At 40.6% G+C, this 15,307-nt stretch overlaps 1 protein-coding gene across 2 annotated transcripts in view; it reads left to right on the top strand.

Moving 5' to 3' along the window:
* Positions 1 to 15,307, top strand: part of LOC126092099 (baculoviral IAP repeat-containing protein 5.2-B-like) — a 36,675-nt gene that overhangs the window by 13,145 nt on the left and 8,223 nt on the right. For both annotated transcript variants that reach the window (XM_049907523.1, XM_049907524.1), the window contains exons 3-4: positions 4,375 to 4,481; positions 15,052 to 15,169. In XM_049907523.1, the coding sequence (XP_049763480.1) occupies positions 4,375 to 4,481; positions 15,052 to 15,169 (225 nt within the window). The remainder of the gene's footprint in view (positions 1 to 4,374; positions 4,482 to 15,051; positions 15,170 to 15,307) is intronic.

Genomic DNA, 15,307 nt, shown 5'->3' with positions numbered 1-15,307 from the left:
TGAAGTGAAATATGTAACATTTAATGTACGTAATCGAGTATATATGACTTTTTGTAAAAGGAAGGGCACAGTCACGTTTTGAATAAAGTTTATTCTTTACAGCTCATGTCTGCGTTGGAATTTTTTTATGCTAACTGGGAACACATAAGGAATTATCCCGACGATCTTCGTCTCGCATTCCTAGTACCAACTACGCAGCAACATATCGACGACCTCGCCATTACATTTTATGGAAATAAAATTAACTACGCAGCTGCAGTTATTGTATTGGAAGAATTGTGGTACTACAAGCCTGATGGAACCAAAGGAGTTGAGGTTGGAGAGGAAATTCTGGAGTTCTTCTTCACTGTGAGTCCAGATCATGAAAATGTCATCAATAAATCTGTACCAAACTTTGGGTTGGCAGGCCTGGGTAACCAAGAAGGCTTCCTCTAAGCGACCCATGAATAGGTTGGCGTACGAGGGGGCCATCCTGGTACACATGGCTGTTCCCTTTAATTGTTGGTATGTCTGGCCTTCAAAAGTGAAGAAGTTGTGGGTCAGGATGAAGCTGGCTAAGGTAATGGGGAAAGAGGTTTTAGGTAGGGTGGCAGGTGATCGGCGTGAAAGGAAGTGCTCCATCGCAGCGAGGCCCTGGACATGCGGAATATTTGTGTATAAGGAAGTGGCATCAATGGTTACAAGAATGGTTTCCGGGTGTAACAGACTGGGTAGGGATTCCAGGCGTTCGAGAAAGTGGTTGGTGTCTTTGATGAAGGATGGGAGACTGCATGTAATGGGTTGAAGGTGTTGATCTACATAGGCAGAGATGCGTTCTGTGGGGGCTTGGTAACCAGCTACAATGAGACGGCCGGGATGATTGGGTTCGTGAATTTTGGGAAGAAGGTAGAAGGTAGGGGTGCGGGGTGTTGGTGGGGTCAGGAGGTTGATGGAGTCAGGTGAAAGGTTTTGTAGGGGGCCTAAGGTTCTGAGGATTCCTTGAAGCTCCGCCTGGACATCAGGAATGGGATTACCTGTGCAAACTTTGTAAGTAGTGTTGTCTGAAAGCTGACGCAGTCCCTCAGCCACATACTCCCGACGATCAAGTACCACAGTCGTGGAACCCTTGTCCGCCAAAAAGAATGACGATGGATTGGTCAGCCTTCAGATCACGGATAGCCTGGGCTTCAGCAGTGGTGATGTTGGGAGTAGGATTAAGGTTTTTTAAGAAGGATTGAGAGGCAAGGCTGGAAGTCAGAAATTCCTGGAAGGTTAGGAGAGGGTGATTTTGAGGAAGAGGAGGTGGGTCCCGCTGTGACGGAGGACGGAACTGTTCCAGGCATGGTTCAATTTGGATAGTGTCTTGGGGAGTTGGATCATTAGGAGTAGGATTAGGATCATTTTTCTTCGTGGCAAAGTGATATTTCCAGCAGAGTACGGGTGTAGGACAGTAAATCTTTGACGAGGGCTGTTTGGTTAAATCTGGGAGTGGGGCTGAAGGTGAGGCCTTTGGATAGGACAGAGGTTTCGGATTGGGAGAGAGGTTTGGAGGAAAGGTTAACTACTGAATTGGGGTGTTGTGGTTCCAGATTGTGTTGACTGGAATTTTGAGGTTTTGGAGGGAGTGGAGCTGGAAGTGGGAGATTGAGTAGATGGGAGAGACTGGGTTTGTGTGCAATGAGAGGAGGTTGAGGTTTGCTGGTAAGGTTGTGAAGGGTGAGTGAGTTGCCTTTCCGGAGGTGGGAAACCAGGAGATTGGATAGTTTTTTAAGGTGGAGGGTGGCATGCTGTTCTAATTTGCGGTTGGCCTGTAGGAGGATGCTCTGAACAACCGGTGTGGATGTGGGAGAGAAAAGATTGAGGGCTTTTATTAAGGATAGGAGTTGATGGGTGTGTTGATTGGCTGAGTGGATGTGTAGGTGAAGGATTAGGTGGGTGAGGGCAATGGATTGTTCGGTTTGGAACTGGTATAGGGACTGATGGAAAGAAGGGCTGCAGCCAGAGATGGGAACTTTAAGTGTGAGGCCTTTGGGGGTGATGCCAAATGTCAGACAAGCCTGAGAAAATAAAATATGGGAGTGTAATCTGGCTAGGGCGAAGGCATGTTTGCGGAGGGAATGTAAATAAAACTTAATGGGGTCGTTGTGGAGGTGTTGTGAGGGTGACATGGTACTAGAAGGTAGAAAGTGGAACACGAGGCTGAAATGAAAATGAAAATAAATATAAAAATATATGGGGAGAGATAAAGGTAAAACTAGAAAGCAAATGGAGATCTGGTGTGAAAAAAGGCGAAAAAGGGTTGGTTAGAGCTGGGCTATGTTGATCCTGTGGTGAACTTGTATAGGTAGATAATGATGTGCATAAACGTTAGGTGGTTGTGTTGCCGCCAAAACACGTTAAAGGGTGGAGAAATACGGGAAAATTTCGAAAAAACTATGTGAGGATGTATTAAAAGGAGTGGTTTGGTGGTGGCAGATTATGGAAATTAAGCTAACAATTGTCTGATGAAGAAATAATGACGTTAAAACCTGTGGGAAGCGGCTAAAAATGATCGGTGATGTGAGAAAAATGGAAATAAAGCAAAAGTTATTAAAACTAGTCGAAAAGGTTGTTTAATAGCTGAAAGGAACTGTTTGTGAACTGGAAACGGTGGATTTTATAGCAGCGGTAGTGTTGAAAGCGGAAAAAAATTTTTTGGTTATGGTTTGGAAGTGAGTTACGTATTATTACGTATTATTGAATATATATCGGTGGGATAAAATTGTATACTGGATTACGGTAAAAAAGGAGAAGGTGAATAGAAAGTGAAACTGCTGGCAAAAACAGGAGGAGGAAATAAGACGACAGAAAAGACTACGAAATGTAACAGTGACAATAACAATAACAAACGTAATTGTTGGGTTCAAATTAATGATATGAATATAATAGAGGGAAACATTCCACGTGGGAAAAATATATCTAAAAAGAAAGATGATGAGACTTACCAAACAAAAGCGCTGGCAGGTCGATATACACACAAACAAACACAAACATACACACAAAATTCAAGCTTTCGCAACGAACGGTTGCCTCATCAGGAAAGAGGGAAGGATATATAATAGAGGAAAACATTCCACTAATTTCAATTTGCCGCCGCTCGTACCTCACCTGTCTTTCAACAACATCTTTGCCTCTGTACTTCCGCCTCGACTGACATCTCTGCCCAAACTCTTTGCCTTTACAAATGTCTGCTTGTGTGTGTGTGTGTGTGTGTGTGTGTGTGTGTGTGTGTTAGTGTTATTGTTTCTATCAGCGTACCAACACTTTCGTTTGGCGACGGCATTATTCAGTTTCTGCTGTCCTATTCAACCCCCTCCCCTCTTCCTTACCTGTTACCCTTGCTCTTAGCTACTCCAGTTGCCTGAAAATGAGAGCATTGACCTTTAAAAGCATGTTGTCCCATAGCACTCTTAGGTTTTTTGTGGTTGCTGACTGGTTTATATTGAGTTGTTTGATATTTTTAGTGTGCTTGAGTCGTCAGCAATTCATTTTAACTGGATATTATTTTAATGCTATGGTTTAACAGCTGTTCAGAAGTCCGCAGGGGAAGTTTGTTGCAGCTACTAACATATTCCACTATATGTTCTTCTGTGTGAGGAAGGTAATGTCATAAAGACATGCAATGGAACAGTTGTTGCATGCAAAATGAGTGTCATTTTTTGAATGCACAAAACTTAACACAAGTAGTAAATCTGTAAACATACTTTCTATCTACATCTACCTTCAGTGATATTAAGCAATAAATAAGTGTTAAACAGATTTATCTATGTGCAAAATTCAGAACATGAGTGTTAGTGAAGAGGAAGCAAGTGATTGTGTTGGAGAAATGGTTGATATTCTAATCAAGTGAGTAGACATTAACAGTGATTGCACTTGGAAATTGGTTTCCAGATTCTGCTAAAAATTCTGCCCAGATCTCATATGTTGCAGACACATAAAGAAAGTATACAATACCTTTGTTCACATTAGGATGTTTATGAACAATCAGTTCCTTAGGTAATTAGTTGAAAATGTTAGGTGGCCGTGCGGTTCTAGGCGCTACAGTCCGGAACTGCGGGACTGCTACGGTCGCAGGTTCGAATCCTGCCTTGGACATGGATGTGTGTGATGTCCTTAGGTTAGTTAGGTTTAAGTAGTTCTAAGTTCTAGGGGACTGATGACCTAAGATGTTAAGTCCCATAGTGCTCAGAGCCATTTTTGCATGTATGGAAAAAGGCATCACATACTAATTGGAATTGCAATTACTCTTTCATTTCGCTATTGTTGGTAACTGTTACTAACATTGTAAAGGTAGAATACTTCAATATAAGAAAAACTTCGAAAGATCAATGAGCAAAAATGTTCTTCTCTTTTCAGTTGGCAGAAGCTGGATTTTACTTCTGTGGACCAAGAAACTCGGATGTGGTGAAGTGTTTCTTGTGCAACAAGGAGCTTGATAGTTGGGAGGAAGGGGATGATCCATGGTAAGAATACCTACTGTGAATACATAGCACTATTGCACTGCTTTATGGCTTAATTTGTTAGATATGTTTCACAAATGCCACACAGTTAATGAAATTAACAACAATGGCGTTGTGGCACCTGAGGTGAATTGTCACCTCTGGAGACTATAGCATCCTTTTGGAATCGCTGTTGCTGCTGCAGTCTCAAATTCGAATGTCCAGGCTACCGTATTTACTCGAATATAAGCCGCACCCGAAAAATGAGACTCGAAATAAAGGAAAAAAAAAAATTCCCGAATCTAAGCCGCACCTGAAATTTGAGACTCAAAATTCAAAGGGAGAGAATAGTTTAAGGCCGCACCTCCAAATCGAAACAAAGTTGGTCCATTGCAATATGAGAGACAATTTAGGTTGAATGAATGGCGATACAGTTACAGTAGTTTGGTTTGGGTCCTAAACTTAGCAGTTAAGCTTTACCAGGTAGCCACTGCTATGCGTCAGGCGCTCCGACCGTATTTATACGGGTACCCTTCCTTTTTCACGTGCTTCGTCTGGTTTGAGTCGATAACTTATTTTGCCTTGATCTGATAAGTGCCATTTTCTTTGTTGTGTGTGTTTACGTCACTGTAAGCTGAAAATACATTACTGTACTGTCATACATTGTTCGTCGCATTCTGATAGTGCGTGTTTACGGTCTGTCGCCGCTCGGCATGGCTTGCTTTTGTGCGTGCTACCGCCGCTTACAATTGAGGGGGAGAGACAGACAGAGAGGAATCATCTCATTGGTGAAACAATGGCAAGAGACTGCTGTTGTTGTTACTTACTCTGCTGCTTTCTTTGATAATGATCAACAAGAACCAAATAATAGACTGCCTATGATAGAACATGTTCTGAACGAGAGTTCGTTGAAAATTTTTCTCTGTTTAAAATCTTTCCGGTTGCTTCTTTAGTACATCAAATTCTGGACAGATATGAGTCATCTTAGATTTAAAAATCTAGTCAGTTGCCGTGCTTCATTTCTGACTGTATTACTATTAGGCATAAGAATAATACAAATATAAACATGAAATGATACATATATTCTTCCGCGTTTGCTGTTGTCTCACTCTAGTTTCGTAGTTCATTAGGCAGACAGGATTTAAACGAGATAGCAGCAAACACGAAAGAATACATGGCAAAATGTTTATATTCGTATTATTCTTACGGTGAAGAGAATACTGTATGTGATTCATATTTCATCAGGTTCCTATTTATTAGCAACCATCTCTTCTCACAGGTAGAAAAAAATTCAGAACGTAGAGTTGGCCGTATTGACAAACATCCCAAACAGTCTTACCAGTCGGATTTTCGCAGTACATTGAAATTCTGCTACATTCGAAGATGAACAATACAGAATTTGTATTTACTTCATTGGATAATGTATGAAAATGTAGTGGTCGAAACTCGGGGCGGAGAAAAAAGCTCGTCTTCCACTTTTTTAAAAAAAATTTTATTTACTGACGCAGAGGTTTTGGCGCCAGTATTGGAGATACTTTTACAGCAATAAAAGTAGGATAATATCTAGTGAGATTAATGCAGATTCAGAATCTTAAATAATTTGGGTGAAGATGAGAGAAGTGAATCATACATGCATATAGGATGCTTTAATAGACACTCTGCCTTAGCAATAGTAGTGACAGAACAATTGAGGGGAAACTTGGAAAATATTTTGCTCAAATTTACTGGTAATTTTATAGTTTCAGATAGAGATCTTCACTTTGCAGCTGTAGACTGCGATACTAGAGTGATTAGGATGTGTAGAGGGACAGGGAGTGTGAAATTGTTCTAAATGCCTCATCCAAAAATTATCTTCAGCAGTTAAACTGACTCATGAAGGTAGCATCTAATATCTCCTGGTGACAAACAGCTCTGAACTTTTAGACTCAGCTAAGAACAGGGAATCGCTAATCGTAAGGCTGTTACAATATCACTTAATACAGCTGTAAATAGGAATACAAAGAAAGACGGGAAGATCTTTCTGTTTAGCAAATGTCAGGTTTCAGATTACCTGACATGTCATTATGAAAATTTCGTCTCCAGCACTGACAATTTTGAGCGTCTATGGACACCCCCTGCAAGTCCGGCGATTAGAATAGGGCCGAGGTATTCCTGCCTGTTATAAGAGGCGACTAAAAGGAGTCTTACAAGTTTTGGCCTTACGTGATTGTCCCCTGTTGGGTTTGATCTCCATTTTTCAAAATTTTCCCGAATAGCGAGCCAATTGGGGAAGGGCACCTTACATAGTGCATTGTGTCCATCATCCATTGAGATCTTTAGCCCACTTTCTCATCGTCACTTTGCAGTCGTGCCCATTCTCCATCTCTTTGGCAAGGACACTTTCCTGTGTGTGTTTTCCATGATGCACTATGCAGTGTCACTTTCTGCGTTGACGATGACCATGGACTTCTTTGCACCTCATATACAGCACAGCAGCCAGTCTGTTGTGGTGGGCCCGCCATGTACCCTGTTGGTTGTAGCCCCTTCACACCACAAGGATGCATGTGTCTTTAACTCCCCATGTATGCCCCTGGGGCATTGGGAATCCCGGCAATGGCGATCCTGCCAGGTGGCCTTTGCTGCGGCTGGGTGGTGCCTGTGGGAAGGGCCCGTGGTCGGTGGGTGGCATCAGGGTGGATGACATGCCATGAAGTGTAGTACATCATCTCTTGCTGGTGGTCCCCCGCCAGGAGTCTCTAAGCGGGCAAAGTGTAACTTCAGTGCTACGAATTAAGACCCCAAGTCGTTCCCACAACATGAGAGGAATGCCAGGCTAAGGATGGCAGTGAAGCTTATTCGGCCCAGTACCTCGTATGTAAGAGAGTTGATGGGGAATCTTCTATATCTATGAAGCCTCAGTTTTTTGTGGAGCATTTGGAGGACAAGTTTGGGGAGGTGGAGGGCTTGTCCAAAATGTGCTCTGGGTCAGTTTTGATAAAAACAGCACCATTTGCACAGTCATGGGCATTACTCACTTGTGGCAAGTTGGGAGATGTTTCTGTTACCATCATGCCTCGTAAGAGCTTAAATATGGTCCAGGGTATCATATTCCACAGGGACCTTCTTTTGCAGTCTGATGAAGAGCTGTGCGCAAGTTCAGAGCGGTGAGGTGTTTGTATTTGTATGGTGCGCTGTTCGGGGTCCAAGGGATAACCAGTTGCCACCAGTGCCTTCATCTTGGCGTTTGAGGGCGACACATTGCCCGAGAAGGTCAAGGTGATGGTCTACCGGTGTGATGTAAAGTCCTATATCCCTCCTCCGACGTGGTGCTTTAAGTGCTGGAAGTTTGGCCTCGTGTCTTCCTGCTGTACTTCAGGCCCACCTGTCAAGATTGTGGTCGTCCATCGCATCCCAATACTGTGTCCTGCCTCCCATCTGTGTCAACTGCGGAGAGCATCATTCACCTTGTTCTCTAGACTGCAGGATTTTACAGAAAGAGAGGAAAATTATGGAATATAAGAGCCTGGACTGATTGATCTACACCGAGGCTAAGAGGAAATTTGAGCGCGTACATCCTGTGACTATGACCACCTCATATGCCGCTGCTAAGAGAATGGTTGTTGCCCCATCAGTTGCTCCAACTCCTGTACCCTCTCAGAACTGGGAGACTACACCTGCTCCCTTGATGGTGGGGAGCACTTCCCTCCCTGTTGCTCCCGCACCACCTGCTTCGGGAGCAACACCCCCCCCCCCCCCCACCCACACCATCGGGGATTTCAATCCCCACTTCTGAGCCAGAGAAGCGTACGGCTTCTTCGGCTCCTCTCCCTAGGAAGGGGTCCCTTGGGTCACTCCCTTTCCAAGTTTGTGCTAGGGGGAAAGGTGACACCCGCCAGTGGCTGAAGAGCCCAAAAGCAGCTGGTCGTAGGGCATCACGCTCATCCTCAGTCCTGGAGACTGATTCAGTGAAGTCCTCCCAGCCAGGGAAACCCAAGGAACAGTGCGAGAAATCGAAAAACAACAACCCCAAAGAACAAGGAACTTGAGGTGGCTCTGAGTCTGAGAATGGGGTGGAGATTCTGGCGTCTGCTGAGGACGTGGATCTCGCCTGATTGTCAGACTCAATGGATATAGACTGCTCAGGCAAAAAGTCGGTGGCAGCAGGTGACCCTGAGGTGTAAACTGCCTCATTGAATGTTCCATGCCTTCCCAGATTCACGATGATACCATCCCCCAGTGGAATTGCAGCGGTTTTTTCCACCGCCTGGCTGAGCTATGGCAACTGTTAAGCTTTACACCTGCTGTCTCCATTTCCCTCCAGGAAATTTGGTTCCCAGCAGTGTGGACCCCTGCCCTCCACAGCTATAAGGGATATTACAGAAACCGTAAACGACTGTAATAGTGTGTCAGGCGGAGTTTGCGTTTATGTAAATTCAGTCTGTAGTGAACATGTGCCCCCTCAAACCCCACTTGAAGCTGTGGCTGTCGGAATGAGAACGATGCAGGAAATAACTATCTGCAATGTATATCTTCCTCCAGATGTTGCAGTACCCCTTAATGTATTAACTGCACTGATTGATCAACTCCCTAAACCTTCCCTAATTTAGGGAGATTTTAATGCCCATAACCCCCTTGTGGGGTGACACGGTGCTTACTGGCGAAGGCAGAGATGTTGAAACTTTCCTGTCTCAGTTTGACCTCTGCCTCTTAAATACTGTGGCCGCCACGCATTTCAGTGTGGCTCAAGGTAGTTACTCAGCCATTGATTTATCAATTTGCAGTCCAGGACTTCTCCCATCTATCCACTGGAGAGCACATGATGACCTGTCTTCCTATCACTGCCCCGGCATCAGGCCTACGGACGCCTGACCAGATGGGCTTTAAACAAGGCGGACTGGAAACTTCCACCTCTGATGTCACCGTTGACTCTCCCGCACATGGTAACATCGATGTGATGGTTGAGTGGGTGACTACCACAATCGTTTATGCATCAGAAAACACAATCCCCCACTCCTTACTGAGCCCCCGGTGACAATCAGTCCCTTGGTGGTCGCCAGAAGTCGCTGAGGCAGTTACAGAGCATCGGCGAGCTCTACAGCAACATAAGCGGCACCCTTCTCTAGAGCATCTGATAGCCTTAAAGCGGCTCTGTGCCCGTGTACGCCAGCTTATATAATGATGTATACTGGAGTGTTGGGGAGGTACGTGTCGACCATTGGTGCCATACATCACCTTCCCAAGTCTGGACGAAGATCAGATGTCTTTTTGGGTACCAGACCCCCCCCAACAGGTGTCCCTGGCACTACCACCAATGGCATGCCATGTTCCAACGCAAATGAGATTGCCAAGCACGATGCTGAGCACTGTGCTCGAGCCTCTGCATCGGAGAACTACCTCCCAGCCTTTCGCACCCTGAAACGGCGGATGGAAAGGAAAGTCCCCTCGTTCACTACATGCCACCATGAACCCTATAACGCACCATTTACGGAGTGGGAGGTCTTCAGCGCACTTGCACATTGCCCCAACACAGCTCCTGTGCCGGATCAGATCCACAGTTAGATGATCAAACATCTCTCATCTGACTAAAAGTGCCATCTCCTCGTCATCTTCAACCGGATCTGATGCGATTACGTCCTTCCATCCCAATGGCAGGAGAGCATCGTCGTTCCGGGGCTCAAACCCGGTAAAAACCCACTTGATGTGGATAGCTATAGGCCCATTAGCCTATACTTTCTTTCAAATGGTCTACAATTACAAAGTTTACGTTGTAACCATGATGCTCAAAAATATGTTATTTTTTTGGAAATGTTGTCTGTCTGCTAAATCTGCACCTGTGAAGTACTGAACAGACTTTACCAGAGTTGTCTTTAAAATCTTACACTGTAAGGTGAGTGCCTATTCAGTATCTCTGGGATTTCTGTTCAATTTACTTAGATGTGTAGCAGAAAGCAAGTAAACAAGCCCACTATTTTACACTTTGAATAAATATTTTCTCTCTTCAGTTCTTCCCAAGGTTTCAATAACATTTATCCAAATGACATTACATTTCTAACTTGGACAGCTTATTTCACATGTTAGCTCCTCGAGAGTAGTCCACATATGTTAAGCTGCATGATTTCACAAAGCCAGTTTCACATAGACCATCTGATAGAAAGGAGGTTAGGCTTCGACACATCATCAATGATTTCATTAGAGGGTCATTCCATATCAAATCACCCAATAAAAAATAAATTTTACACCCACCTCCTTAGATTTTCATGAAATTTGGCTCAAATGGTTCTAATATCATCCTGACAACACCCGCAATTTTTTTTTGCTGTATCTCTTACAGTTTTTTTTGATAAATTTTTAAAGTTTTTATGTTTTGCGTTTTCTGAACCTTCATAAATGGTCAGTTTAATTTGTATTCAAAACTTTAAATTTGCTTATCTTAAAAACTCTTTTAGATAACATGATGAATTTTTGCAGCAAGTTTATTTATTATACATATTTGAAGATAAAAATGATGCTATTAAAATATATTAATATTTTCTATGAAAAAAAATATATATGTATTTTTTTTCTTTTTTTTTAACGGATGTTTTGTTTTATAAGAATTGCAATATCTCAAGTCTGAGACCTGATAGAATGCTCAAATTTGTTTTAATTTACTCTTAAACATATAGGCTACTTGATAAAACAAAAATAATGATGGCTTTTTAACATGTTTATTAATTATAGTAGATTACATTAGAATTATGTACAAAGATAGTTTACTTACGACACTTATGTATAACCCAACTGATTGCTTGAAACATTGAATTTTTTGAGTAATTTTGTCTTTTTAATAGACATTAATGCTGATTCAAACTGTTTTTCCACTTCATCCAAGAGCTTTCAGTTCTTTTGATACAGTCTTTTTTGAAGTAATACATTCTCCCAGTGCCGCTTGATTGAGGTGCGTCTACTACACAGACTATGTGCTCCAAAGGCACTATGCAGGAATCTTCTCTTTCAGGCCAATAAAATGATGCAGCGGGTCCTGAAGGATGTAGAAATAGAATTTCTGCATCTTCTTCATCATTGAATATTGTTTTTACCAGTCCAAAGTACCAGTTACCATCATAATTTGCAGCCACATAGCAATTTATGGATGGTTCAACATGAACCCAATCAGAAGAAGAATGGAAAGAAAAGACTAAGGAGGGTTTTACACTATCTGTAGTCCTTCTAATTTCAAGGTTGTTTGTTGGAAGTGGTTTGAAGTTATGAAAACTTCTAGTTCCAGGAATGGTTCGGGTTGCTGAAAAACGTTTTTCTAGTTTTAACCGTAGCAAATCAGCTTCTTTTTTGTCAATAAAGTGAAAATGAATGTTTTCAATATTTTTTTCACAAAACTTATACACATCGATTGCTGTCATTATTTGTTCTTTGTCTGAAAGCTGTAGACTGGCTTTCCTTAAAATTCTTTTAATAGTTCCTCCTAGGCCATCACAAATTGACTTCCCATGACTTGTTGCAAAAAAAGAGTGTTGGGCCTTCAAATTAAAGTCTCTCAAGTGTTCAGTCAAATTTTTAAAACTGTTTCTGTTTTTGTACTGCCCAGCACAACCATCTGTAAAGTAGTGAACTGAGTCAATGTCAGTATGATGTAATGACAGCCACTTTGTAATTTCTTTTTGTACAAAGTTAACAAAACCAGTGTCATGTTCTTGGTCATCACTAATAAAACAGTGGTTGGAAACAAAAACATTGTTTTCCTCATTTCTTAGAAAAACTCCAACTGGGTGTAGAGTACAACCACCTCTATTCCAGTGGTAGCTTTTGGATCTCATTCTGTATAACAAAGGAATAATTTTCACTGAAATCCATCACAATAATTGCTGTTTTGGTTGGTGGGTCTTCTTTCAATCTTTTAACCGCTGCTGATTGGGATTTTGCTATAAACGAGTGTGGGGTGAGCTTTTCCAATGACCTAACCAATAAAGAAATGTAGTCTTCAACACTGATAGACTGTTTGATCATTTCTGCCCTGTCTGTGTCAACCCACTGACTGATTACAATTTCTTCTTCTAAATAATAATCTTTACTTAGTTTTTCAGTTAAGCACTCTGTTAGCGCAGTATTTGCAGGACAGCTGTTGCAATGATGTAGCATGCAGTTTTGGTTTTCTGTGTTGCACACAAGCATCTTAATTAGGTCTTTATAAGATTCTTCAATTTTCACAGCATCCAGTAATGGTTTAACATTCTGGTGGATACTGCATACACATACAGTGTGTGTGTGCCTGCAGCACCAGCAAGGATACACCATTTAGGTCTCAAGAAACAACATTTTGAAAATCCTACTTCTACCTTGGGATTCTCCCATTTGAAAGAATAATAGAGTTCTCTCAAGTTACACAAAATGAGTCTTTTTTGCATGTACACATTTTTTTGAACACTTACTTTGTCTTTTGTTCCAGGTAGCACTCTGGAACTTTCATCCTTTTCATAAAAATCTGTTACAGGTCTTACTGTATTTTCAGAAAGAGTTTTACCTTTTTTTGGACCAGGAGTTTCCAAAATACCCTTTTCAGATTTTAGTTTTCTAGCTTGTCGCACCATGTACTCACTTACATTAAATTCTTTCATCACTTTATTTCGAGTCCAAGAATCTGGAGCCAAGGTCAGAATCTGGATTTTTCTAGACCTCCCAACAGATGAAATCTTCTCTTTCATAAGAAAAATCATTACATCAAAATCCTTTGCTTTCTCAACCACACTTTTATCTTCTTCGTCATCATCAGAACTTGGTGCATCATATTTTAATGCTTTTGAAACCGCCTTTTTTGCAGTCTTTTCAATACTGCTAACCTTCCTTTTAAAATAAGACCCTTTACTTTGTTCTGACAAGCCATGAAGCTTTATCGGTGTTAAACCTAAATAATCAAGAGCAATGTTTGTTTGTACGAGGGATTCATTTCTGGATTCCAATGATTCTAATTCAACCATGACTTCATCATCTGTTTCACTTTCATTGACTTCAACTCTTAATTTTTCCTCACAAAAGTTACGGCATGTTGAGCAAAGCTTTTGTCCAGGTTTTATGCTAATATTTTTTGTCAGTAATTGTTTAGAAAGATCCAAGCCTACACTTCTCAACGATTTTTTGATGGGCTTTTTGTGTTTTTTTAGTGGGTCTACACATGTTGTTTGATACTTTTCAAAAACATTTAAAAAGTAGTAGCTGTGGTGTGAACATATATTCTTAAATTCACACGGATTAATTCCAGATCGTAAGTGGATAAAATCTTTTTCTTCCTCACTCAATTCTGATACCGGTTGTAACTTTTTTGAAGGTGTGTAGGTTGTTTGGAAACAGTCAGATTTTTTAATACTGATTTCACTTTTGGTCTGATTACTGTTCTGGTTACTTTTATAGGATATTGGAAAAGAATCTCTGTAAACTAAGCAACCGTACTTACTGAGAGTTCGAATAAACTTAATAAAATACTATCCAAGCACTATTTAACACTGTAATAATTTTTTACTTCAAAACACAGGAGTAACAATACAAAATCCAAGTGTACATTGTTACTCCAAGAAGACAAAAACTTATTTTCGGTGTCTAAGTCACTTGGCATTTTTATTTTTAAAATATAATTAATATTATTTTAAAAATTAGATAACTATTAAACAGGTTAAAAAGCCAACATAATTTTCCTTTTATCTAATAGCCTATACAATTAAGAGTATTTTAAAACAAATTTGAGCTTTCTATCAGGTCTGAGACTCTAGATATTGCAGTTTTTGTAAAACTAAACATCCGTTAGCTAAAAAAATAAAATAAAAAACTTATAAATTTTTTCATTTGGAAGAATTTAATATATCTTTATGGTAATTTTTTTAACATTTAGATATAATATACAAACTTATTCCAAAATTTCATACTGATATCTTGAGTATTCTTTAATATACAAATTCTTTTAGTTGTGAAGACACGTTTAAGTTACAATTTCCGACTGCTGAAACAAAGCCAAATCTAAAAACTTTAAAAATTTATTTAAAAAAAACTGTAAGAGATAGAGCAAAAATTTTTTACAAGTGCTTTCAGGATGATAAAAGAAGTAATTGTACCAAGTTTCATCAAAATCTGACATGGTTGGTGTCAAGGCCTGGGTGACTTGACATGGAATGACCCTAGAGAGAGCCAAATTCAGGTTGGCCGAGTAATGACTGTGTCCTTTTAAAAGGAACTATACTGGAATTTGTCTTCAGCCAGTTACGGAAAACGCAAACATAATCTTAGATGGTTGGATGAAAATTTAAATTCCTTTTCTCCTGAGACCACAAAATTGTTAGCATAGTCTTCTTAATCTGTTTTTCTTTCAGGTGCTTGCACCTCACTGCAGTCAAACCGAATGCTCACCTCATGAGATACAGTATAAAGTGTTTTTGGTGCTTTGACTGTGGCCTTGTGTATTTTTATTCTGCTTGGGAATTGATCATTGAAAACCTGCTTATTCTCAATGCTTTCTCCTTTTCAGTATTATATAGTGGCCTTTTTTCTGTGTAATTAGTCTGTTTCTTTTTCATGTATTGTGTAAGTTTTGTGGATGGATGATAAAGGTCTCATTTATTTATTTATTTTACAGGGCTGAACATTTGAAGCATAGAAATACATGTTTTTATGCCCAAAAGAAGAAAATTGAAACACAGCTGACAACAGTTGAATTCTGTGATCTGATTCAAGCTTTCATTCTTGCACAGTTGGTGAGTAATTCTGAAAAGCTCAAAAGTAGTTATACTCAGAAATTGGGGCATAATTGATGATCTGTATTTACCAGAGCAAACTTCAGAATCTTCATTGTTGTACTTTCATTGTACATGGTTTGCAGTGCAAATGAATTC

This window comes from Schistocerca cancellata, chromosome 7, assembly GCF_023864275.1.
Source record: "Schistocerca cancellata isolate TAMUIC-IGC-003103 chromosome 7, iqSchCanc2.1, whole genome shotgun sequence".
NCBI classification, from domain to species: Eukaryota; Metazoa; Arthropoda; class Insecta; order Orthoptera; family Acrididae; genus Schistocerca; species Schistocerca cancellata.
This window is presented reverse-complemented; position numbering and strand designations above follow the sequence as displayed.